The sequence below is a fragment of the Typha latifolia genome, chromosome 7 (genome assembly GCF_019914945.1).
Source record: "Typha latifolia isolate L0001 chromosome 7, TyphaL0001v2, whole genome shotgun sequence".
Taxonomy (NCBI): domain Eukaryota; kingdom Viridiplantae; phylum Streptophyta; class Magnoliopsida; order Poales; family Typhaceae; genus Typha; species Typha latifolia.
The window spans coordinates 1,443,798-1,469,915 of NC_133092.1; the positions used below are offsets into that span (position 1 = coordinate 1,443,798).

At 40.1% G+C, this 26,118-nt stretch overlaps 4 protein-coding genes and 1 long non-coding RNA gene across 6 annotated transcripts; 2 read left to right on the forward strand and 3 right to left on the reverse strand.

Moving 5' to 3' along the window:
• The first annotated feature begins 53 nt into the window (after window positions 1-53).
• On the forward strand, window positions 54-2,576 carry LOC140792437 (uncharacterized). Of its 2 annotated transcripts, XM_073143438.1 has the most exons (7): window positions 84-125; window positions 247-777; window positions 920-996; window positions 1,093-1,150; window positions 1,271-1,451; window positions 1,540-1,930; window positions 2,030-2,576. In XM_073143438.1, exons 2-7 carry the CDS (start codon window positions 336-338, stop codon window positions 2,324-2,326), a joined length of 1,446 nt encoding a protein of 481 aa, XP_072999539.1. In that variant the 5' UTR covers window positions 84-125; window positions 247-335; the 3' UTR covers window positions 2,327-2,576. The 2 variants fall into 2 exon arrangements, with proteins under 2 accessions (XP_072999538.1, XP_072999539.1); XM_073143437.1 differs by having other exon boundaries at window positions 54-777.
• A 1,939-nt stretch (window positions 2,577-4,515) lies between these two features.
• LOC140791861 (low-temperature-induced cysteine proteinase-like) lies at window positions 4,516-7,059 on the reverse strand. The gene is made up of 5 exons (XM_073142549.1): window positions 6,463-7,059; window positions 5,620-5,852; window positions 5,393-5,530; window positions 4,833-5,309; window positions 4,516-4,724 (listed from the first exon to the last, which is right to left on the reverse strand). The coding sequence occupies exons 1-5, from the start codon at window positions 6,995-6,997 to the stop codon at window positions 4,581-4,583; spliced, it is 1,527 nt and encodes a 508-aa protein (XP_072998650.1). The 5' UTR covers window positions 6,998-7,059; the 3' UTR covers window positions 4,516-4,580.
• Window positions 7,060-7,888: 829 nt separating this feature from the next.
• Window positions 7,889-11,067, forward strand: LOC140791910 (uncharacterized). The gene is made up of 3 exons (XR_012109651.1): window positions 7,889-8,157; window positions 9,716-10,005; window positions 10,829-11,067. It is a non-coding gene; the product is annotated as an uncharacterized lncRNA (long non-coding RNA).
• A 528-nt stretch (window positions 11,068-11,595) lies between these two features.
• Window positions 11,596-14,068, reverse strand: LOC140791908 (F-box/LRR-repeat MAX2 homolog). The gene has a single exon (XM_073142632.1). It carries the CDS (start codon window positions 13,915-13,917, stop codon window positions 11,755-11,757), a length of 2,163 nt encoding a protein of 720 aa, XP_072998733.1. The 5' UTR covers window positions 13,918-14,068; the 3' UTR covers window positions 11,596-11,754.
• Window positions 14,069-23,854: 9,786 nt separating this feature from the next.
• On the reverse strand, window positions 23,855-25,782 carry LOC140791909 (EP1-like glycoprotein 2). The gene is made up of 2 exons (XM_073142634.1): window positions 25,306-25,782; window positions 23,855-24,974 (listed from the first exon to the last, which is right to left on the reverse strand). The coding sequence occupies exons 1-2, from the start codon at window positions 25,712-25,714 to the stop codon at window positions 24,109-24,111; spliced, it is 1,275 nt and encodes a 424-aa protein (XP_072998735.1). The 5' UTR covers window positions 25,715-25,782; the 3' UTR covers window positions 23,855-24,108.
• Between the last annotated feature and the right edge of the window lie 336 nt (window positions 25,783-26,118).

The following is a 26,118-nucleotide window of genomic DNA, read 5'->3' on the forward strand; positions in this document are numbered from 1 at the left end:
CTCTCCTTTCTCCATCTATATATCCTCCTCCTCTCTCTCTCTCCCCCAACCCTACCCCCCCTCACCACACTATTCCATTATCCCCACGCATAAAAGAAAGGAATTATGATAGGAAATCAGTCAATGTAGGGTATACTTGCTCATTTTTCTACTATATTAAATCATAGTTTTTTTTATTACTTCCACAACCTCTTCTTCCATGCACCCTTATTAATTATATTTATATCAAAATTATTCCCCTCCCAGTCTTCTCTTCTTCTTCCTCCCTCCTTCGCTGCCCTCATCATTCTAAGCCAGGCATGGTAGTGTAGAGAGAGAATTGGGGGAGAAGGAATATGGGAGAAGGGAAGGAGAAGGAGGTGGTGGAAATCTACGAAGACGATGAGAAGAGAGCGGAGAGCAGCCGATCTCAAAGTAGGAAGAGGCCGTCGCCGAATCTAGACCTCAACGAGGAGGTGGTTGAGGGGAGCGAGGAGGGAGAGGTGGAGGGGAGCGACGATAATGATAATAATGACGAGGACGAGGACGAGGACGACGACTACGATGATGATGGAGGTAGCACCACGGATATTGCAGGAGGACGAACCTCCAGCAACAATAGCAGCAGCAATAATAACAACTGCAACAGCAACAACAATAACGATAAGAATGATAAGAGCAGCGAGCGGGTGCCGACGGTGAGGCAGTATATCCGATCCAAAATGCCGAGATTGCGATGGACCCCAGATCTCCATATGTCGTTCGTCCACGCCGTCGAGAGGCTCGGGGGGCAAGAGAGTAAGCTTCTACTCGTCTCAATTTCCCTTTTCCTTTGGTGATTTCTTCTACCAATTTTTGGATCACTTTTCTCTTGTTTGGTTTTTCTTCTCACCTTTTTTTTTTCCTCCCCTCTTTAATTTGGTTGATATGGGTGGCGCAGGAGCAACGCCAAAGTTGGTTCTTCAGATGATGAACGTGAGGGGCCTCAGTATTGCTCATGTAAAAAGTCACTTACAGGTAAGAGAAAAGAGAAAAGAGGAAACAAAAAGGCTTAAATTGGTTTAATTCTTATGAGATATATTGTTGAGTTATCCTTCCTTTTGATTGCATCAGATGTACCGAAGCAAAAAGCTCGACGATTCCGGGCAAGAGAAGGCAGCTATTTCTTCAGGTTTGAACACCTCTTGCACTCTTTTCTTATCAATTTCTATCATGATAATTGAACTGCGCGCTTTTGGCACTTATAGACATTTCTTTGAACGAATTAATTGATTTGGGGTTCTCAATGCAGTTATATCACCAATGGATTTGCATCTAAGAGCAGGTGGCCACTTACATGAGATGCTCTACCAAAGAGCCGTAAATTCATCACAACCCTTCAGGTTTGAAAATGGAGGCCTCTTTGCTTCAAGAAGTCTTCTCCAACGACCACAATTCCAACAGCCGTTTGATTTCAAGAACTGCAACTTACGGTAAATGAGAGATATATATGTGAAGAACAAGACCAAGATGTATATATCCTAAGCCTTGAACTCAAAACTAATTAATTATATATGGCAGGCGCCAAGAGTGGGCTTTCAACCAGCAGGCAATATCAAGAGCTAGTTCGATCAAGGATCAAGGCCCCGCGAAGGGATTAATACACGACATGATCTTTAAGAAAGATGGAAAGCCATCAACCTCCCATTTGTTCGACGTGAGGGATGCGATCACCGGAAACAGGAGCTGGCCGCCGCCGCGCGAAGTGGCCGGTAGCCGCAGCAGCTTCGATTGGATCGGTAGTAGTTCTCGGCCAGTCACAAAGGCCATCCCCATGGACCAATTCTTCAGTAGGAGCTACTACTACTGCGGAAGCAGCAGCAGCATTAATGCTCACTCCAACTCATCAGATCCTGTCGTCATTAACGAGAAACTAGAGTCTCATCAATTAGCAAATCCATTTCGCCTTGAGGTAATAAATTAATGAATCAATCTTCTACATCATAAAGTTGTAGCTAGGCTCATTAAGTGTGTGTTAAAATTGATTAATTCCTTGATTTTGTTGGTGCAGTTGGAGAAATATCAAGAGCACGAGTCCGTAACAAAAGTAGACGAGCTGCTCGAGAGAAGAGATACCACCTTGAGAGATGTGAAGAAGATGAGGATGACGCCAAATTTGCAGCTGAGCTTGAGCCCCATCTTGGTGGACGATGGAGGTAACGAAGTCGATAGCGCGCTCTCGCTATCGATCTCGCCGCCGACTTCCATGCGACGGAAAGAAACTAGTACTGAGACAGGTAGCAGCAAGAAGGCCGCTTTGGGGATGAGTACTTTAGATCTGACCATGTCAATTAAGGCATTGGAGTGAGATCTTTCAAGTACTTGTCTCAAGGCCTTAAGAATTTGCATAGTTGTGCTGCATATCGATCAAATAAGGTTTAGCCCAAGGGTTCATTTGAGACCATGCATTTAGTGGTAGTAGCTAAAGTTTTTAATTACTTCTCATCATGACTTCGGTCGTCTTAATTGCATCGCTTTGTTGTTACCATGAATTAGCACGTCCTTGGGGAATCCTTCTAATGAGACCTCTATAATGATAGCTGATTAATTAGTGTAAATTATGCTCCTTTTTTATTCTTCTTCTAATTCTTGAAATATTGTGTGTTTCCCTGGTTGATATATTAAATAAGTACTATATTAGGATCTTCAGCATACTAGTACAGATTAGGCAAAATAGCTGAAAGTAAATTATTTTGAATTTCCTAGATCGTAAAAGTGACATGAAGTACATGCTTGCTTTTATCATTTCTCTAAGAAGTTGGTGTGAACAGGTAATTTCTTCATAGTTGCCAAGTTTAAATTTCGTCGCTAATGCCGATATACATTAGAGTAATCATAACAAGTGCATTAATTCACGTTACGTATTAATTCTTAATAATATGCATACAGAGAGAGAACTCACTGTTCGGAACTTAATTCCTATCAACCTCAAAGAACATTAATATACATTCACAAAGTTCTACAGGTAAGAAGTAACAGTGATGGTTATATACCCAATAATTAATACGTGTATGTCCTTATATCCTTTCCGAGTGCAAAAGAGTTATAGGAGGTAACAAATTTGCGGCAAATGATTGCAATGGTTGACATATATCTGATGCAGACTATATCATCATGTTTTACATAAGCAGACATAAACAATAGCACAGCCAAATAGTCCAGGAGGCAAGTCACAGTCACTTACTTATCGATAGATATTTCTTCTTAAAGACATGATCTTAAAAGATCCTTTTCTACTTCCAATTCTTATACAACGTATATGCAATTCTGCATCATTTTCCATTTGCACTAAACTGCCATTTCCTCCTACCAGCCTTTTGAGGTTTAATTATAATGCTTCGTAAACTCTCTCTATCGGAAATATATATATATATATATATATATATATATATATATATATATAATGTTTCCTAGTTCCAATGATGGACTACGTGACAACTTGTTATGATGACATTGGTAATGATTAAAGAGAAACGAAATCATAAGGTTGGCACCTTTTCCTACAAGGTGCGATTAATGTCCGGCTTATAGAAGAAACTGGCCATAGAATGAACAGAGAGACATGGTCTGGTTAATTTTCTAACTTATATACCATGCGGTTCAAACTCCTCCATATATAGCTCACCATCATGTAGTGATGGAATATGGCAATTATTGTTTGGTCGATGAACATAATAATGTTTAGAGATGTAAGTAGAGAGAGAGAGAGAGAGAGAGAGAGAGAGAGAGAGAGAGAGAGAGAGAGATTGGTGGGTGAAGGAGTGGGTTTATTTTGTGTTTAAAAATGAGCAGTAGAGTTTTAAGTTGATAACATGTCAGTGTCAGTGAAGTCCTCCACAGTTAAAATTCCACCAACTATATATTATATTATCGGATTGTCTCCTAATTAGGGCATGAAATTTCTAACATAAGTCACATTCCTTCAACCAAACGACGCCAAAACGAGACCCCACACTTGACTTTGACCTTGTTCCTTCTTTATCGCCTATCAAACTAACGCAGCGTAGTTTCGTAGTCAGATTCACGAGTAAAGATGTCCTCATATCAAAATGTTCGTTCTCTGAGGGTCTCTTAGTAAATACGTATGGAGTAAAAAGAGAGGCCAAGTGCTTAGCTGGAGAGATGTGTCACGTGTTTGGTTGCTGACAGCGCCCGCATCCTCCGCCTCAACTAGAAGAATTATTCGTCGCCACACATGCATCGCCATGCTGCACGTGAGATGTAGGTACAGCATTCACATGCATGGATGGATCTTATTCACGTTTTAAAGATCTCTAAAAAGCAGCACTTAGGAGTTAATTATCTCCCTCGTTTCCTAATATAAAAAGAAAAGTTACTATACCAGAGTTTTAATCTTCATCAAATATAAATATATATATATATATATATATATATATATATATATATATATATTTTAAAAGGTGGGCCAGGCCCAGGATCGAGAATGCTAGTAAGAGGACGATGAATTGGCCCAAGGATTAGTCCAGCCCCAAATCCTTTATCTAAACATTGGGGGGATTAAACCCATCTCTTCAAATTTATTTATTTTGCAGCAGTGAATTTTACATGGCTTCGAGTTCAAGACCGCCTCTCTTCCACAACTGAGGTTGATAGTAGTTAGACTCCCCTTCAAACTTTGTCCATGGTAGCTTATGCTTTGCGAGCTTTAGTCTCTTCGCTGCTACACCTATGAAGTCTCTGTTGCTCTGCAGGAAAGGAGAGGTATAAATTAGGAGATTATTCGATGTATTATTATACTAGTATTGTCCTATAATCATCTTAACAGTGTTTTTGAGTCAATAAAGATTCAAAACCTGGAGACAGAGCCCATCTTGTATGTCACAAATTGGGTAGTCATGGGGACAGCAGTAGATAGTCCCAGCACAGCACACGGCATTCTCATAAGCGCAGCAACCATAGAGAAGGCAATACTCTCCAAACTGGAGTAGGCAACAACAAGTCTCCCCAGATGGACAGTATGATAAATCTCCACATATGGTTGGTGAAGGGCTAGGCGGCGTCGGCGCCGGCGGTGAAATGGCAGGTGAAGGGTAAGGAGGTGAAGAAGTGGATTCTTTTGTGGGGTAGGAAGCCATTGCGTCAATTGCACAAACACCATAAGGTAATCCTGTATTCCTTCTGATGTATATATATCCTTGCATTCCCCAACTTGTGCCCCATGAGTTTTTCACAATCCAGTAGTCTACATTGTCTTGTGATCCATAACCCACGATCAGTACTGCATGGTCGATGTCATCTGGATTGCTTGAGCAATCTCCATCATAGATTCCCTGATGAAAAGTAAAATTGTTCATCTTTTGGTATCAAGAAGACATTAATAATGTCACATTAATTAGCTTACTTACTTACTTACTCCTGTATATAGCTGAAAGTCCAACGATGATCCATCAATACCAACACTGACTGGCTGCTGGACGACGGCGCAGAGAAGCGCCGCTTCATTTTGAGCTACATCTTGGTATCCATCAATTTCGACCACTTTGATGTTCTCCTGATCATTAGTTACACACATTAGTTTACTCTGCTTCTTATTTTTCTATCAATGCAATTAAAAAGTAGTTTGATGCTTCAATATTTTACCTCTTCAATGTTACATATGCCATCTTTCCCAGTGTATGGATAGTTCGATTCTGTGTCGATTCCTCCATTATTTACAACCCACTCGAATGCATAATCCATGTAACCTCCTTCACACCCTTCACTTGTTGTGTCACAGTCAACAAGTTCTTGCTCAGAGAGGCTGATAAGGTCTCCTGTGGTTATAGCATTTATGCCTTCCATTGCTCCTGTTGAAGAGAATGCCCAGCAGCTCCCTGCAACAAATGCGAGAGTAGTGATGCATGGTGATAAATTTAAATGCTGTAGGTAGGAAAAATAAACATCCATAAAATGCATATGCAATTACCATATAATTTGTTTCTGTGTATTTACTTATGAAGATGGAAATTGCCTACTGATCATATATAACTTGTAAGACGGCATAATTTGTCTATTAATTTCCTGGAAAAGGTATGTTTAGCTTAGCTCATATTTTCTTTTGAAATAATCTTCTGTTGTCTTATTTTAATTTACATACAATTTTTTTTTATCTTTCTTTTTAATATATATTGATCATTTAAATTATAGAAAAACGTTTACCCCTCTGACAGTGTTATCCGAAAATGTTAAATAATTACTTTACATCTAATTTATTTCTTTTCTCCAAAAATAAGAGTAAAACTAATCACGTGACACTCATATATTATTTTCCAATTAAAAATCTAATGGATAATTAATGAAAGAAGTCATTTATGAGGTTTTCAATTTTCACCAAAATAAAATAAAAACAAAAATAAAGAGAGCATACATGGAAATAGACAATTAGTTTGCTTGCTTTCATTAATATTACAGACAATACTGAGAGAATGAACAGATAGTACTAACCACAATCTCCTTGGTCTTTTACTCCAGTGACTGCTCCTCTCTTCCTCCAGTCAAGCGAGCTAGGCGCTTCGCAGCTCTCCTCCCTCCCTCCCATGGCCATCTCCTCCACCCTGCGCAGCTTCTTCGTCTCTCTAGTCCTCAGCATCCTACTCAAGTACCTGGCTCTGAATTCCTCATTACTCAGATCAGCAAACTTGTTGAGTCCTACAAAATGACCAGATGATGCGGCTCCTTCCTCTCTCGCATTCCTCTGCCGTACGACGTACTCGAGGTTCTTCCGGAAGCTCTCAAATCTTTGCTCCCTCTCAGCCGGATATGCGTACACTTTGCCGTGCTTCTCTCGCCACTGCTCGAAGAGCACCGTCGCATGCTCCGTCGCGTTGGAGGAAAGGTCATATCCAGCAAAGGAAAACTCACTGGGGATCGAATCTACAGTTGAAAGCCAAAGAAGGATGAGGAGGGACGCGGTTTGCACTCTTTTGGGAGCCATTCTTGGATCACTGAAGAAGGTAGAACAACTGAGCTCGTTATTCATATATATGTAGTAGGGGTTAAGAAAGGTAGTTGAATGTTTTACTAGGACATTCTATTAGGTATACTATTTTTTTATGAGCATGGCAAATGACTATTATGTGTGCATGGTAAGTTGACAGTCTACCCTTCAACCCTTTCGACAGTCAAGCTAACAGTCGCCAATGGGCAATGGGCCATTAGGTTTGAAGTTGCTTAGACGCCAAGCTAATATTTTGCAAGATGTCCCTCAAATATTGTCAAATATTTACTTTTTACCCTCCACAGCTAGTTGAAAAAGGAGAAGAAGAAGAAGAAGAAGTAAAAAAAGAAGTTAATTACACTTCTTTGACCTTTATAATTATAGAATTTTTCTTTGCTACAGTTGATCTCTTTAACTATTCAAAAATCATCAAGTGGGTTCTTCGTTAAGATTTCTAATAGAAATTTGACACATGATTTCATTTTTAGCCAAAATATTATCTTCTTCAAATTTATATATATATTTTTCTCTCAAACTTCAGCCTCATACATAAATCTTACAATCACAATAACCCCTTAACCTATTTATAGAATCACAATAATTTCCGATCGTACTGATCATATTTGTCAGTAGGGGCCTAATAATTTTGAATAGTTTTTGGACAAGTTTTTAAAAAAAATATAAAAGATTATATTAAGAACTAATTTTGGCGAGTACAAAAGTCTCCTCTAACGTTAGAGACCAAAATCTGTAATAGTGCAAAGGGTAATAGAAATGACACGAGGGATCAAAATTTTATTGTCTAACAAAAAAGAATTTGGTATCGTTAAGAAGACGATTGTACCCCTGCTGTTGCGGTGATATTTACTTGTTAAGCTTAATAGGCGGTCCCTTGAGCCGAGTCGCGCCTCGTAACCTCAGGATGAGCCCAGTTGGCGAATTGTGATTGGCTCTCCACCGTGGTATATGCTCGGTAGTCGGTATGTACCACCAAACTTGAAATCATCAAGAACGCGGAAAGCCTTCACGATCACATCTCTCTTTCCGATGGCCTCTTCTTCTTCTTCTTCTTCTTCTTCTTCTTCTTCTTTCTCTCCCTCTCGTCTCTCTCCTCGTGATGCCCTAAGATCCCCTCCCAGGAATCCCGCATCGCTAGTCCGATTGGTTCGCGGATGGTAGCAATGAGATGCTCAGATCTACCGGTGAGTTCGTCGCTCGAAATCTTTAGCTCTTCTCCGTTCGGTTTATTTACCCAGTTGATAGGGTCTTGATCCGTATTGTTCTTTTCAAGCATTTTGTTTAAGCTCTCGAGCTCGACTTAGTCTCTTTCTTAGATCGAAAGAGTTCGATCCTGCCTTGGATCTTTGGTTTGTTTGGCTGGAGTAAGTTAGCCAGCATTGGATCAATCTAGAAGTTCTTCAATATTAGAATATTTGTATCCTTTTCTCTGGCAATTAATTTAAGCTCTGTCTTGGTATTTATCGCCTGCATCGTCCCGATCTGAATGAGGAGTCGGTTTTGTAATATGATTATACATTTATACTAGAAGAAGCGTCCTGAATAAATTGGCTGGCTGGGGCCAATTCAAGGATTATAACATAACCACTCTTACCTTGATCGTATATTCTTAAAATGTGCATTATTGAATCCAGCAATTTGAAAGAAGAAGGGTTCATTTTTTCAAAAAATAAAAAAGAAAGAAAGAAGAAGGGTTCAGGAAGAAAGAGTGGGGATCGAATGATAGTATAGTTTGACTCAGACATTAGTGGTAATGTGGTTCTGGCAGTTTGAGGCTACAATATATTAAATTTATATCTAAAATTTGTGTTTATAAAAAAAACAAAGATCTAAATTTTGCCATGTTTCGTGGTCTTAAGTTCATATCTGTAGCAACTGGGGAGATGAATACAAGAGCACCAGTGCCCATCGTTTCAGGATGTGGACAAGAAGAACTTGATTATATTCATTTTAGAGCGATAACTGTCACTGCTTTGTCTTAATTGCACTGCGATACCCTTTTCTTTATCCTAGATAATCACATTTGGCATTTCTATCATTAAGTTCAATTGTCACATCATTTCAAACTTGATCGCTGAAGACAATTACTATAACTGTACAGGTTTAAACTATCAAATCGGTACCTGGATCTGATAAAGGCCCAATTAAAACCGGTGCCAGTAGTGCAGATTTTAGGTCCTTGTATGCCAAAAAAAAAAAAAACTGGTCCACAAACTTGATGGTTCCTATATACTTCACCTACCGCAACATGGACATGGAGAGTAACAGTGGTGGGTCTGGACAAAAATTAGGACTCAAATTACTGGATAGGTGATATCCAGTCCTAGCTCACCTTATTATCACCAAGAAGCTGCAAGTTGATGGCTTCATAGAAACAGCATAACGATGCACGCAATCTGATCATATTTCGACCTTTAGGACATTGAAAAGCATCACCCCAATTAAGCTTTGATGCATCTTATTATGTGGATAGTCACAGCACCGGTTATTTTTCATTGTTTCAAGATTTCTCAAAGCCTAAAGTTGTTGTTTTTGAAACAGAAATTATTTTCGTTAGGATAAGATAGAAATCTATGAATATTGCAGTCCAATTCTGAGTTTCATGCATAAGAACTGAAGAAAAGAAAAAGAAAAAGAAGAAGAGATAATAGGATACTAGTTATAGCTTGTTGTCTAGCTAATTTGATTTCATGCCAGATCACCGATTAGGGAAATTAATCACTATTCTCTGTTCTTTTCTAGCTCAGAGAATCTTATGCTGGCAGAAATGATGAGGAAAAGATGTTTTGGACAAGTTGATAAACTTGCCAGCGCTCGGGTTAATCGACAATTTGTGATCTGTTTCCTCAGTAGAGGGCCACATGCATTGAATTGAAGTGATTTTGTCCTAATTGTTGGGCAATCTGTACTGTTACCTCAGACTGCTGATCTGATTTTGTGGTCCACTGTAACTTTGTCTACTAGTCTAATGCCCAATGGCCTCTAAATATTTTTGGTATTGGCAAGAAGAACTGCAGTCTCTTTTGCATAAGGTAGTTGAGCAACGTTTCTTTGACAAGAACAAGTTTTATAATATATGCTTTTCTTGGTCATTTCATAGTGCCATGCATCCTCTTACTATAATAATTAGTATCTCTTTTTTTTTTTCTTGGTTTCTTTTTATTTTACCTTTTCTCACCGTTGGTATTACCTTCTCACAGATTTATTTTGTTATATCCTAAGTTCAATTATTCTAGTACTAGGGCTCACTTTGTTGGTCTAAGCAAGTCCTTAGCATTCCTGATCATCGCTTTGACCTTAATGATGCTTCCAAAAATATCAGAGAAGTTGCAAAATAAAGTTGTTGCGATACCCTTATCTTTCCTTTGTTGGAACTTTAAACTTGAAAGTAGCAGCCTTTTAGCTTGCTCACTAACTCTTATTGGCCTTTTGTTTTCTTCCATAGCATTACAAATTCAACAGAACTAGTTGACTGAATTTTTCATAAAACGAGTTGAGGGGTCCTTGATTATCACCAGAAGTTCAATTTGATTTCTAGATTATTGGAGACTGATGATTCCTCTCTTTTTTTTACTTTCCGAACGAAAGCTGTTGATCCAGATCTTAATTTTACTTGCCAAATACCTCTGGCATGCTACCTTAAAACGCAAATAATCCCTTATTTTCATCAAACACCACTGTAGTCAATTTACTTGCAGATGTTCTATTATGTGGGAAACTTCTGATGAAGGCCGATATTGTTTGTGTTTGTGGACTTCCTTTTTCAAATTTTCAGTTTTCTTCTTGAACTTCATTGCTCTGAACAAACCTTATCTTTTTCTTTTCCTGTTCCTTTTCCGTTACTTTTGCAAGTAGGGGATTGAAGTGCATGTACCAGACGTGTATGGTTTATCACCATTAGCGGAGTGCAAATAGCATTTTGAGGTACACTGGACTGTAAACGTATGTAATGTCTCATTCAAAGAGAAATGCGGCATTTAATAGGCCATTGGACCATCAGAGAGTTGGCTCGAGTGAAGGCCGTGCTTCATTTTTCTTTTTCTGCATTCCACTATACAAATAGAACCAAGAATCTGGCAATGTATAAGTGTTCTTCTACAGGTACTCTGTCTAGGTATTCTATTCAATGACTAAAGGACCAACACTGGGGTATCCTGGCTGACCTCTTGGCAAACTAATTTCAGGTATTTTTATTAGCAAGTGGAGTTGGCATCATACTTGTCTCTTATGCTTTCTATCAGTACAGTGTGGTGACATGCAGTTTGTTGCCTTTTGATTTGTCTAGATTTCTGGGCTTTGGGGATGACTCGTTCGCTTGATTCTAAATACTTCATCCTGGAGTTTGTAAAACAATTCCACATGCATGAAATGCTGTGTCAGCTTAAATGATATGTGTTTTCTGTATTCCACTCCTGTTTTGCCTTCTAATTTACCAAATTTGTAGCTAATAAAGATCTACTTGCACTGTGAACATTGCAGGTTCAATTAGTCAGATTTTGTTTCATAAACTACACTAGCTAATTCTTTTATTTTCTTCTTAGAACGAGGTTTTGGCTCCTCATGCATCTTCCAGTGCTTGTCTGGCTAACATACAGCAAGTTAAGACTGTAGCAATTCAAAAATAATGCGAAAGATATGTTGTGAAACTTTTATTACTCAAAAAGAGGAACAAGTATTGCCAATTCTCACCGAGGAACTCTAAGATTGTTCCTGTACCAGAAATCACACACGACTCACTTCATTCTCTGGAACTTATTGAATTTTACGCATCCCTTATTAGGTCAGTCAGGAACTACTCTGTTGTTCAGTGCATCCTCGAAGCGGCTGCAAGAATCCACTCTCATCTCCGTGCTCATGTCGTTCTCCGGCGCAGGGTAGTAGTCTTCCCTCAGCTGCACATCCCTCAGATTCTGCATCATAAGAAAGAACCTCATGAAGTGCTCATGTGTGGTTCCATGGATGAAGAGCTTTCTCAGGCTAAGGCACTCCTGAATCAACCCGGTCGCTGGCAGCGAGAGGCTCCTCTGGTTCACCTCCTTGTCCTGCGGCGGCCAGTAGTCGAGCTCATAAAGATTCAGATCCCCGATCCCGTGAAGATAGAACCTCTCCCACAAGCTCAAATCCATCTGACCCATGGGCGCCGTCAATGCATATCCGATAGCCTCACCGCAGTCCAGCTTCATCTTCGCCAGCCGCTGGTACTGCGCAAGAAAGCTCAATCCAAACACTCGCTGCGTAGGCTTTGGGCAGGTCCGGCAGTCCCCTTCCACCTTGATACTTATCTCCTCCAGCACGGGGCAACTCTCAAGTGCATCTAAAAGTGGCGTGAGCACTTCCCCGGCCGGAAACCAAAGTGACAAGTACCGGAGCCGCTCCCAATTCCGGGACCAGAGGCTATTAACACCATTGCCGTAATGAGCAGGACCAGCTTCTTCGGAGTACCTACATTTCTTTCTCGCTGATTCATGCGAACAATCCACACCATCCTCAAATTCATCGACGTCCGAGCCATCTGCAGCATTCTCCGGGTCTTCCGCCGGCTGCTCCTCGAGCCCGGGCTTGACCCAGACACAGTCGAAGTGGAGGCGCTCGAGGCGATCCCGGACCGGATCCAGCGCACGCAGGGATCGAGTGGAGTCAAGAAGCTCGCAGCCGGAGATCCTCACCTCCTTGAGTGTGGATCGCAGCGTGCTGGCTAATCTCTTGATCCCTGTCTCGGTTACTCTATTGCAGCCGTGGATCTCAAACTTGGAGATTCTACGGCATCCACGAGCAATGGCCGCAAGGCCGGCGTCGGTCAGATCAGAGGAATTTTTAATGCAAAGCGACTCCAGCCCTCCACAGACGGCAACGCCGTCGAGATGAAGCCAGGCGGCCTTACAAATGCTTTGGAAATGCCCCAGCTTCAGGGACTTGATTCTGGGGCATCTGTGGCTGAGAGACTCAAACGCCGGCCCTGCATCCTGGACATTATGGCAGAGATCAAGCGCGACGTCCTCAAGCCCGCGAAGCGCGGCGAAGAGGTTTTGTAGGCCGGCGGCGGTGATCCCGGCGTCCTCTTGCGTTTGCTCGCCGCCCCCAGCTGCGGGCGCGGGGGAGAGGGTGGATGGATCCACGAGGTGGAGAAGCGTAAGCCGAGGGCAATTGGTGGCGAGGTCGAGCAGCGCATCATCGCCGACAAAATTTATATACCTGGGGTTAAAGATGCAAGGAGCAATAAGATGGCGGAGGTTTGTGCAGGATTCAGAGATCACCGCGAGCTCAGAGCGGCCGAATCCTTCGGAGGCGGAGGCAAGGAGGAGATTTAGCCGCGTGAGCGATGCCGCAGCGGTCGGATACGCTTGGAGCGCTGGAGGGATGTCCTCGGTCCAGCAGTAGAAATCTGAGAGGTCGAGCGAGTCGATCGCGGAGCAATTGGCGAGGAGAGGAGCGAGGTCGGAACCGGGCGAGTGGTGCGGCCGCTGGTGCCATCGCACGAGCTTGGCCTCGAGCAGCCGCGGCCACTGCGGCGCCAAGGCGTATATAGTGGAGGGTTCGCGGGCGTAGACGACGAGCGAGGCAACGCTGGGGAAGGCCTGCCCCAACCGCTGCGCGATGAGCTGCTGGTTGGAGAGGTGGTAAGGTTGCAAATTTTGTTCTTCTTGTTGGAAGTAATTGGGAGGAGGGGGAGGGAGGAACGGATGGCCCCACGGGGAGAGGAGGGAGAGGTCGAGGCAGGAGACAGCGGAGAAGCATGTGGGGAGGAGGAAGGGGTTGCGCACGTTGCCGCGGAGGGAGAGGGAGGTGCGCGTGGAGCGCTCTAACGTGCGCCACCGGCTGCACACGAGTGAGACGGCGTTCCGGGTGCGCACGTCCTCGATTAGAGAGATCACCTGGGTAAGTATGGGTTCGGGCAGGTCGTGCAGCTGCGTCCCTCCTCCTCCTCCTCCTCCTCGCACGGCCATGCGAACTCAGGAGAAGAAACGGGGTCGAGGATAGGGGGATTGGGGAAGAAGGGGACGGATGGGTTTGTCAGGCATGTGATGGTGCTTCACTTTTTCTACTGACGAATCTGGGCTTTCGTCGGCCCTTAACTTACAATAAAGATAGAATGTTGGGCCTATTCATTATTCATTCATTAACCATTTTGTACTCTTCTCGGTACAGTGAAAGACGACTTGTCCGCATCTCGTGTTTAGAAATTGGAAATTACTACTCTCCTCCAAGTGAGACATGGCTACGTGTCCAACCTGGTCTAGCAGTAAATAAAGCGTTGGTTATCCGGGGCTTATCCTATGCACATGGATTGGTCCTTACGCAAGTTCGTTCCCACACGAATCTTGGCAGAATCGTGTGAATCCCAAGGTACTAAAGCCCTTCAACGATCTCTTATATGGCTATAACTGTGTGCTCGTCTATTTCGAAATCTCATGTAGCTGAGATTGTGTATTCCACCTGACTGTGAAAGTATTATCTTTGACAGATATTGCTTTTGACAACTTGACCCGGACATCCCAACTGCATTCGTACGCCTTTCTTTATCTCTTCGATTCTGAAATATCTCGCTGTTAAATTTTATGTGATCTTATCAGGATGGGTGTGCTTTTTAGAGAGATAAAAAGTGAAGAAGCAGTTAGGACCCGACCCGATCGTCAGGAAATATCTGCTGCTTTCCATCCCAATGCCAACGTTCAATTCTGTAAGTAGACTACGTATGTGATACATGTCAAGTGATTTATTTCATTATTAAAGAAATAATTTTATCTTTAGCAGTAGTAGTAAATATTAATCATGTGGGCTAGTAATTTTGTACTCAAATGGTTAAAATGTTCGTGTTGTATAAATATTTTCAGATACGAATATCAGCGATATTATTTATTTGAAATATCATTAAGACCCCCCACATCTTAAAAAAGAAGAGGTATTACTCAGATATATTGCGATTGCTGTTTCTTTTATGTATTGACGGATATATGAAGCTATGTATCTCATGTTTGGAAAGAGAACTGACTAATTATTCATTTTCTTATTGTGTTGTATATGAAAATGCTTAGATACGAGTATGTATATAAACTCTAGTCAATATTTTTAAATTCTTGCTCAAGTAAATATGTGAAATAAAAATTAATATATAAAGTAAAGATGAACATCAAAACTTTTTACGTTGAAAAATTTAAACAGAAAAAAAATTACGGATCCATACTCAAATCAGACCAATTGTTAATTAACTATTGCAGTTAACAAAACTAACTTACAAAACAATATGTCGAGATTGATCTTTCGTCTTGGTGACTCTTAAGACGAAACCCTTGATGTGTAGAAGATGAGACGAACATTGGCCGGTGAGCAAATATTATTTCTTCAAAAACTCTACTTACCTAGGGTTATGACATCTCAACTCTTATATACCTTATAAAAATAAGACCAAATCTAAGTCAAATAAGGTCTCACGTAACTCTAGAATTTGCAAGTTATATGGGATCGTTCGAACATAGCCCGCGTGCATTCGAACACAGTAACTTGATGTCTCGAGCACTTTCGAGCGGGCAAATATGTCTCTCTGTATATACAAATATGCTGCGAATTTTTGAGGGTGTGTTCGAATAGTCAAATGTCTCTTTGTATGTACGAACACACTGCAAACTTTTTAGGATGCATTCGATCTACCAGAATAATATCTCTGTATGTGTGAACACCTGCAATGTGCGTTCGAACGTGATGTGAATACGGTGACTTATCAGATCTAAATATTAAAAAAATTCAATCTAATATGCTCATATATAAATATAAAGACACTTAGAATAGTTTATACATATTTGGTAACACTAAAAACCTAACAGTATAGTATTATAGTATCTTCTCTGCTTTTTATGCTTATTTTTTTGAAGGTATTATGTTACTTTTTTATTGATAATATTTTAGTGTGAGCAATTAATCTGTATTTTTGTGTAAACTCATGGAAGTAATCAACCCTCTCTTGTCCAGTAAAATAGATGTATAAGTGGCGCCATTCAGTTGAAGGGACATTAATGACACCAGAAATGACCGTCTTTGGATTGGAACGGGATGTATAAGTGGCGCCACTCAGTTGGAGGGACATTAATGACAGCATAAATGTCTGTCTTTGGATTGGAACGGAGGGCCCCCTTTTGAAGCAGCAAACATTTTATCACCATAAGGTAAGTTGTTTCCTATATGCTAAGTCTCTCAAATATCCTAGAATTCTTGTTGATGACTTTATGATATTAGAGAAGGTTTACATACGAAATACTGATATCAGAGGTGTATTTCGTAAATAAGCCTTTTAAAGGGTATACAATCTGATAAATCTTTCTATAATACGATAGAGGTACTTCTCAATAGTATCTCGGTGGTGCTTCGTCATCACTGGATCTAGGACCCTCACCACGAGGACTGATAGCTATTGTACGATGATTATATAGTCGTTGTATTTCAGAGTAGAAAAAGGTTGATAGCGAATGTATAGATTTCAACAATTTCCTTTGTTCACACTCTCATTGTTGAGAAGTTTTTTTACCAAACTAGCCCTCTCAAAACTCTTTTTTACTCGTTGAGTCTACTTCAAAACTTAAATGCAAGAATAGATATATTTTATTGTCACAAAATTGTTGATCGGAATAATGACTTTTAAATATAAGTCATTTTTAGGTACTAATTTTTAAGGAAGAAATTTTTAGATAAGTTATTTTTCCATTTAGTGATTTTTATATAATAAATTATTGAACCGAAAATTAACTTATATGAAAAAAAATTGTAAGACCTAAAATTTTTTTTAGCAATTTTAAAATTTTTCTAGAAATCGTTGATCCGAAAATTGACTTATATTTAAAAGTTGTCATTCTAGATGCAGAAAAATAATTAGCCATAAATTTAAAATAGCCAAGAACTTCACTGTTCGGTAGGAAGCATGCAGTGATTTGTTGGGTAGGAAGATTTGCGGTCAGTTTTTGAATTCAGGTTGTAGTCCATCGCTGTAAATAGGTGGGTCGATAAAACTAAAATGAAACTTGATTACAGTATAAAGAGCAAACGGCACAAAACTTTTTGGGTAGAAAACTATTATCAACTTCTCTAATTAACTTATCCTCATCCTTACAAGAACAAGAAAGAAAAGAACGTAATGCGTTAATAATAATAACAATAAGAATAGTAATCCTCCCAACAACTTCTTACATTAATATTTCGGATGTTCAAACTTCGAAATTTGTCGCATCGTTAGCTTCCAAGATTCTGTGGATGCTGCGGTGATAATTTCGCTGTGGAGGACACAAAGACGACTCCCAACCATACTGTCTGCCATGTGACCTTTCTCTTTTATGGCTCGGACCACGTACATTGTGGTGTGATGGTGTCCTGGGTCATGATTCAGGACCACGTAGCCAAGGATGAAAAAAAAAAAAAAAAAAAAAAAAAAAAAAATATATATATATATATATATATATAGCACCTCTCGTCCTAGGATCTGAATCGAGCCTGGTGCAATATATACGAGGAGTAAAAGGTTTCTGGAATGTATATGTATATATAGCCTACGGCTACAGTGGGCACCTCTCCCATGATATGTCTCTGTTGCCTTTACCACAGACGCGATGATACTTATCAGCCTAGCCTAGGTGGTGTAGACTGGGTTTAGGTTGTTTACTTTAGAAAGACACATTTTAAATTAGAGAAATTACACTTTACGTTGGACACAATTAGATGAAATACTGTTGTATTTTCATCATAAGCACTTAAACCACATTGGTTAATCCCCCTATGGTCTGACCAAAAGTGTAATTATTAGTTTATTATTAATTGAAAGGTAAAATGATAATTTTATCCCTATATGCCGAGTCACGATGAACATTGTTTTCCTTTGAGCCGGAGCTCATATAAATATAGTTTTATGGTAGAAAATTGGTTATTAATTAATATCATTAAATACGATGAAAAAAATAACACTTTAGTCCTGACTACAAAAAATTAAGTGGTTAAGTACGTTAAAAGTACATGGGTAAAATACAATTGTGTCTAATCACATATAGATTAAATTATAATTACCCTTTTAATTTTTTTTTTTTGTAACCCCTCTTAATATCACACCTACCTCTCAATCTGCATCTCACTGAGACTGTAGTCTTAATTTTTTCTTGGAATAATATTTTTGAAGTTCTCACATGCTGACTAGTAGGTCTGTCACTATAACTTAACTTTGATAGCTTGTTTGGGTCTCTATTTGGATGTTATCTAGAAAGTCTATGTAACTGCATGTGGTATATATTCAACTCACGATTAATATCTTAGTGGTTAAGACATTAAACAAATAACAAAAATTAGTATTACCCAAACTATGCTTACTTGCAAGCCCTTGAATTTTGAGATGTGCACACTTTGTAAACGCGTGAGAAGAAAGAAACGAATAGAAAAAGGTAAAAGGAAGAGGAGGAGGAGCCGAAAGGGTTTCGGCAGGCAGAATATATATAATCTAGAACATGTGCACCTCCTAAACATCTCTTAAGTTAAAATCTTGTGGGCACCAACCAGCACACCACCTACATCTTTTTCAGATGTAGAAAAATGATACAACGTTATCCCTTATTAAAGGAAGATGCACAGCGCACGCAGCACGTGTCCCAACCTTGTAGCGTTTTGTCGTATCAATGGAATCGTGACTAAGATAATAGATGTCCCTATTAACTCTCTTTAGATTATTATTTTCGATCCATGTACTCAGTTATGCGTGACAGCTCGAGCGACTCTATCATCACTGATGGTCTTATAGCGTATTTACCACAAACTGTGCAACAGACGCCTGCCTGCCTAGTGGAAATTATTTTAACCCAGAGCATGCTAATTGTTGTAACCTACTTGATAAATTAGTCATTGACAAATAATTTCCCTAGGTGAAACATTGTCTAAAATGGTGGGACTATGTTAGACAGTTAGATTTTTGTATTGATAATTCATATATTAAAAATATTATTTGAATGCATTTAGAATATTTTGCATGAGCATGATTATATAATAATTGAATTTTTATTTATCACGCACTTCACAAGAGTTGGAACTGACTTAAAATTTTACAAGAGTTCAAATGAGTTAAATATATCTTCAGGATCATTAGAAGAGTATTGTTACAAACCGACTTGATCTAATTCGAAACGATTCTAGACTAGATTAGGGACGTGACTTTTGAAGGAAGTTGCGGATAATTTAACTATTGGATCTTTCTGAATTTTGGATATGTTGTCGCCTTTAAAAAAAAGCTTTCTAACCCATCCAAGATCGTAGATTTTAGATGGTTAGATTTTGAGATATCGACCGAACAGTGGTTGAAGGTTAAATAAACCCTAACTTGACAGTCCTTTAATGGCGAATTCAACGTATAGTATAGTCTATAAGTGGTTCTTATATTTGCACATTATTAATGGTTACTTTGATCCTTGAAAATGATTCGTGTTTTTTACTCAGATTTAAGATTTTTTATAAAAAAAATTATTTGTATTTCCTTAGATCTCTAATTTTAATTATTTGTCTATATTTATATTTCTACGAGAGGCCATTATTAGTTTAAAACTTTTAATTAGTATGAGAGCATATTTTATATTTACGTTTTCTTTTACAATTGCCGCCTTAGCTCTTACTAAACCGCAGCTAGTTTACCTTGAATCACACACCTTAAAACTCAAGTTTTGAAGAAAAAATAATAATAAAGCCATGAAAAGGATTTTTTCCAGTTTCCATTACATGTTCAAGTCGTGTTGGTAAGAACATCAATCTCGAGGCGTATCGGATGGTCAATCTTTAGACCATCTAATCCATTGTAGCAGTGCAACTTGGGACTTGGGAATGCATGAACCCATCCACCGTAGCTTAGAGGCCTTAGAGTTAGGTCTTTCGCACGCGATGCGACGTGGCGACGAGTGGAAGAGGATTAGATTTGGGATGCGGGGTCTCGTTCTCGTTTTGCAGCAGTGGTCGGTACCCCCACCACACAGTATTATTAGTACCATCCAATTGTCCTCACGTACGCAATAGAAGTCAAGTCATTATCACTTTACAGCTCACATCGCATTTCCCAATTAACACGTGTATAAAGTGAAAAAAAACACACATTTTTAATTCTCTCTCCTTTTTTTATTTTTTATTTTTTGGTCTAATTGCATTTTTGAGCTTATTGGGTACAATTTCATGTATAGGCATTCTTCGTTGTAGAAGGTTCCTAAAAGATTAATCGTTGATATAGAATATTTATTATGTGTCTAATACCCACCATCTATCTTCCTATTACATGCATTACCTTCTGTTTGTGCTTATTGAGTGCAATAAGCAATGATATGACGTGTTAAAGAAAACGATAAAAATATTTAATTTATTTAAGATGTGTTTGGAATCAATTCTAGCTAGAATTCAATTGGTTTTATTTAGATTCAATTTAATTGATTCTATTTAGAAATGAACTGTGTTGTTTGAAAATTAATAGAATTGAAATGAAATTTATCTAATCTTGTGTTGGTAAAGAAAGTAGGAAGCTTTTTTTCTATTTTATCCTTGGGCATCAATAATTCATTGTAACAAGATAATGTTATTTCGAATATTACAAAACTTAACGTGAGTAGCAAATAAATTTCATCCGAATCGAATGGGACTTCAAATTATGAGATTTCATAACATATAATCATTAAAATTATTTGAAATATCATCACTTAAAAGTTCTAAATAATAGACTTGGGAACTAGAAATCTAAATCAATTGAATTCCACTTAATTTTTTTTTCATAAAAAAAGTGGGTTAAGTCTCAATTATATTTATTCAGAAGAAAGAATACAAACAAAATATGTGTGAGCTTTTGTTATAATCAGTGTTTTAAAAATCAGAAAAGGCGATCGCCTCGCCATTCAACTTTGCGATCGCATTAGGGGTGTAAATGAGCTGAGCCTGAGCGAGCCGGCTCCGGCTCAGGCTCGATTTGAAATGAATTTCGAGTCTTAAAATTGGGCTCAAGCTCAGCTTAGTTCAACTCGAGCCGAGTTTGAGCTTGAAATGAGCTTATTATCAAGCCTCATTCAAGCCAAGCTAGGTCGAGCTGGACCAAGCCAGATCAAGCCCAAGTCGAGCACCGCGGCAACTTGAGGAGGACGAGGCGGCCGACAACTTGAGGAGGACGAGGCGGCTGGCACCGCAGCAGCTTGAGGAGGACGAGCTCACGAGCACGGGTGCTGAAGGAGGAGGAGGAGGCGGAGCTTGGCGAATGAGGACAAGGCGGCACGACACCGCTACAGCTTGAGCAAGACGAGCTCACGAGCACGGGTGGCGAAGGAGGAGGAGGAGGTGAAGCTTGGCGATGGACTGAAAGAGGACGAATAGACCGGCACTACGGCAGCTTGAGGACGAGCTCACGAGCATCGATTTCGAAGGAGGAGGCAAGCTGGTGATTTGAGAGATGTCAGATGTAAGATTTGGAAATTGGGTTTTGTCAGAACCGTTTTATACTGATCCGAGCCTGAGTGAGCCGTCTTCAACTTAGGCTCGGTTAATTTTGAGACGGCGACGGCTCAGACTCAGCTCATCTTTAATCGAGCTGAGCCAAACTCTAACTTCAGCCAAGACGAGACAGCTAAGGTAGCGGTTGGCGACATCGTTCAGTAATGGCGAGAAGCGGCAGCATGCGATGGCAGGAGATACAATCTGTCATCTTTCCTTCTGTCTCACTCACATATCGAAGGTCCATTTTTTTATTCTGTTTTAATCAGTTAATCGGTTATGCTAGGCAGTTAGACAAATAAAAAAGTAACTTAATTAATTATCTATTGAAGAATAAATACTTGTAAATCAGTAATTAATTTATTTGTTAAGTAAATTCGTTAAAATGTTTTAATCTATTAATCACTTAGTAGTTAGCCTATTAATTTGTTAATCAGTAATTATTTGATTAGTGATTACTAATCTTTGAATTAACTGTTAGTGATTAGTGATTAACTGTGAGACTGTGAATTACTGAATTAATTGTTAGTGTTAAACTGTTAATCAATAGTAATTTGATATTGTAGCATAGTGCATCTTACGAATTTTATATATACTATATTACTATTAAAAATTATAAATAGACCTTGTATAATTTTTCTTAATTATTTTATATAAAAAATACTAAATTGTCTTGTTTCGTACCTTATCGTACGAATCTTCACCATCCATCTTCCATCATCGTCCGCGGTCGTCTTTGAAAACATTGTATGTATCGGAAATGTTATTTATTTCTCCTTTTTTATCTACCGATATTAGCTGTTAGTTAATTAAAAGCAGAGATGTGTGATATTAGTGATTAGTTAATTAAAATCAGAGAAGTGATTAAAGAGCGAGGGAGAATATATAAATGGAAGATATTGTAGCAATTATTAGTCGTGCTTGGATGACAATTGGGCACGTCGTTATGATATCGTATCATCGTTATTGTAATCTTGAAATGCTTTTGTTCCGGATAAGGATGGTCCCTTTCCCTAGCAAGCGGACACGTATCCTCTCACGTGAAGGGACATATACGAAAAAGGACAACTCAATCGCTTTCTTCCGGACTCTCCCTTGGCTTACTCGATCATCATGTCCTTATCCGATGGCGAGTTGGATTACCCCTATCTACATTTATCTTATCCGAAGAAAGATCCGAATCCTGTACTTAAAAAAGGACAGCCAATCACCTTAAACCACTTGTCCTTCGACCCTTCTTCCAGTATAAGAGAATCGGAAGAATATTAAGACTTACTTGGCTTAGTTGTTATTTAGTCTCATGGTAACTCATCCTTCCTTGGAAACAGATAAATTTTTATATCTATTTTCTGACCGTAAAAATGCATATATTTTACGGAGATGAGGTTGGATGAAATTCTCTGCTTGATTTAAGGGATGGTAGCGAGTAGTTAAAGCACGCGGGGTGCATACGAATAGATTATTCTTCATCTATATATATATATATCCGAGTTTGACTACTTGGGTGATTCAAAGTTTAACATATCTTATCAACAACTCTTTACACTTAATATGGAGTACAAGATCCATGGAATAACGCGGATATAGGAAAACAATTGTCGATTTGTGCCAGTCGGCCTGGGCTTATTACTAAAGGCCTAATTGACATGAAGCCCAATCAACTTACAGGCTCGGACAAGGCTGCTAACTGACAAACTAACGGCGATTCTTTTCCTTAAAAAATAGGGGGAGATTTTATATTATTAGGTGAAGATAAATCTAACAGCTAACTCACCAACTGATGGGTAACGATGATTTTTTCTATATATATTCTAATAATTAGCCCTCGCTTACTCCAAATGAAGGAGAGTTATGTTGAGCCCAAGCCTGGTCTTGGTGGGCTGCAGTTGGTCAAGGCCTATATATTGGACCAACTCAACCGTAAAATCCCTGGGCTGGATCTGACTCTTGCTTGATCCTATTGCTAATCTATAATGGCAAGTAATTGGTAGATCCACATTTCACCATCTTTCACCATTTTAAAATATAAATTCCCCGTACTCTTTGGTTCTGCATATATCCCTTAGGATAGAATACTAGAATATCCACTCTTCAGCACCTCGTTACTTTCTTTATTTCTTTATCTATCCCTGGAATCAATCACCTGTCACCTGGACAACGAGATAAGATGATCACCACGTGAAAAAGTTAGTTCCCCTCTTCCCTCCCGTCCTTGATAGATGCCTCCACCAGGCCAGCTGAGCCATTGATTGGTTAACTTAGCCGCCTATCCTACATGCTCAGATTTTAAGACCCATATGTTTTTAAGTTTTATAGTAAACTTCTGTTTGAATACTAATCAGTTTAACCTTAATTCGCTGGACTAGTTTAAGTTTATACTTACTCCACATCCAAATCATTAATTAGTTAAATTGTCGCTAACTTGCAATACGAGATCTTTATTTCTTTTGAGAAAGTAGCGGACTCAAATTGCAGGATATTCCTACAACCAACCACCACAGCTGCAGACCACTTGCTGCCGACAGCCGTGGAGGACCATTCCCTAACGCGTCTCCGCAACCCCCAACGGACCCACCAATCCTTTGCCATTATTAGCCACAAGCAGACAACAACAACTACTAAAAAAAGACCGAAACCAAGATCGATCTCCACCGACCACCCCCTCCCCGTACCTACTTCAAGTACTTGACGTACGCCGCGTGGCCGGTCTTCTCCACCTTGCGCAGCGTACCGAACGCCGTCGCCAGCCAGCACCTCTTCTCCACCTCCCAGTACAACACCCCCACGCACGTGCACTGCACGCTGCACCTCCTCTTGCACTCCTCCAACCCCACCTTCCCCTCCCCTTTCGTGTACGTACTCAAGAAGTTCTCCACCCCAGCCACCTTATAGTACTCCACGGCCCCACTACTACTACTACCCCTACAGTTCCCCAGGCTTGGCGGCGAGCACCTCTTGCTCCATCCGAGAAGGCCCTTGGGCGAAGGGCAAGCGACGCACATCTCGTCTTCGCAAACCCCGAAGCTTCCACACTTCTCCGGCAGAGCGCAGCCGCTCAGCCTGCCGAGGTCGTCGGAGAAGAGAGCAAAAGTCTTCTCCCACGCCCTATAGTCAACGGGGTCGTAGAACGTGTACACTGCCAGATTCCCATCCACGTCAAGCCGCAGGAATGACAGCGTGGCGTTGTACTTTGGCCTCGCTAGAATGCTCGTGCCTTGGTCAGTGGCGAACCTAAGCTCGTAGGCGAAGGCCTCATCCGAATCGGGCTCGCACTCGAATTTCGCCAAGCCTCCCCTGAAGCTTAGTTCTCCATCCGAGTAGTTATAGTATGGGAGATTGTTCACGTACATTGTTATGCCTCCGGAATCCAAGACCAGACTATATTTTCCGAATGACCCATCGGTTGTAGATTTCCTGCTCACGAGCTTCGTAATCCCGGTGGCTAGACTAAGAGACTGGCCAACGAGAAGTGTGTCAGTTGGGTGGTCAAAACTTTGCCAAACGAACCGGCCTTTGCCAGCATAGAGCACAATGTTACCTGTGAAGTCATGATATATTGTTAGTACGTGGAACATTTATTTCTCTATTGTATATAGATCAAATTGATGAAAAAATTAACATTTATTACAAATAAAAATAAAATAACATTTGGATAGTAACGTTATGGGTTAGTTAGCTTAAGCTTTTGGGTTAAAAATATAATGTAGATTACTATGAAAGAGTGCTCCTCTTAACTACAAAAGTAGTCAAATTTCTTAAATTTAAAGTAAAGATGCTGATACAAATACTTAAAACTGTTTTGAGCAAGTTAACTGAGATAGTGCTTATGCGAAAGGAAGCGTATTAAACTTTGGGGTGAACTGGGTTACCATTGGGCAGTATCTTGAGCCCCACCACTCCTTTGTTGACGGTGGAGGAGGAGAAGACCACACGGCCGTCGGCGTCGGCGAGGACGAGGTTGCCATTGGAGAGGAGGGAGAAGGTGGCGTTTTCGTGAACCGGGTTGCCGCGGTTAAACTCCCAGACCCAGCGGAAGGTGGACTCGGAGCGGGTCGTCCCCATGCGAAGGGCAAGGTAGAACAAGCCCGGAGTGGTGTTGTAGAAGGCGAGCTGGAATGGGGAGGTGGCGATGGGGAGGACGCGGTAGTCGGCGCCGTATTCGGTGATGTAGGGGCCGAACTCGCCTTCGTTGGTGTAGGTGAAGGTTTCGACTTTGGATTGAGCTATGCTACTGGAAGAGACCAGAACTAGAAGGGTTAGGAAGAAGGAGATCGCCATTGTTGAGAGAGAGAGAGAGAGAGAGAGAGAGAGAGAGAGTGGAGTGGGAGTTGGGTCATGAGTACTGTTCGATTTATAGAACGTGATGCGTCTTTGGATGCGATTATTTTTTTCTTTTTTAAGCTTATCGTTATCCATCGAGTCCAATTTGGCAGCTCCTTCTCTCAACGTTCTGGACGACTGGAGACAAATTGTGGATCTGTTGCAACTGGTGGCCTGCCGAATTGCTGCAGGAATTTAATGCACGCCTAGACAATTAGGCCATGTTGTTTTGAGTTTAAAGGAACTCTAAACTATTTCAGTAATTTAATATTTTATTATTATTTTTATATTTTATTAAATTTATTTTTTAAAAATTAAAATTAAAAAATAAGATTAACTAATCTAGTTCTGAACTCACTCTC

Bases quoted from the DNA above. Each gene is read 5' to 3' on its own strand.
- LOC140792437 (XM_073143437.1), top strand. From the start codon at position 336: ATGGGAGAAGGGAAGGAGAAGGAGGTGGTGGAAATCTACGAAGACGAT. The intron at 1,151-1,270 runs GTTTGAACACCT...TTCTCAATGCAG, and splicing joins GAAGGCAGCTATTTCTTCAG to TTATATCACCAATGGATTTG. The intron at 1,452-1,539 runs GTAAATGAGAGA...TATATATGGCAG, and splicing joins TTCAAGAACTGCAACTTACG to GCGCCAAGAGTGGGCTTTCA.
- LOC140791861 (XM_073142549.1), bottom strand. From the start codon at position 6,997: ATGAATAACGAGCTCAGTTGTTCTACCTTCTTCAGTGATCCAAGAATG. The intron at 5,853-6,462 runs GTTAGTACTATC...CATTTGTTGCAG, and splicing joins AAAAGACCAAGGAGATTGTG to GGAGCTGCTGGGCATTCTCT. The intron at 5,310-5,392 runs GTAAGTAAGTAA...ACTTTTCATCAG, and splicing joins ACTTTCAGCTATATACAGGA to GGAATCTATGATGGAGATTG.
- LOC140791908 (XM_073142632.1), bottom strand. From the start codon at position 13,917: ATGGCCGTGCGAGGAGGAGGAGGAGGAGGAGGGACGCAGCTGCACGAC.
- LOC140791909 (XM_073142634.1), bottom strand. From the start codon at position 25,714: ATGGCGATCTCCTTCTTCCTAACCCTTCTAGTTCTGGTCTCTTCCAGT. The intron at 24,975-25,305 runs GTAACCCAGTTC...ATGACTTCACAG, and splicing joins GCTCAAGATACTGCCCAATG to GTAACATTGTGCTCTATGCT.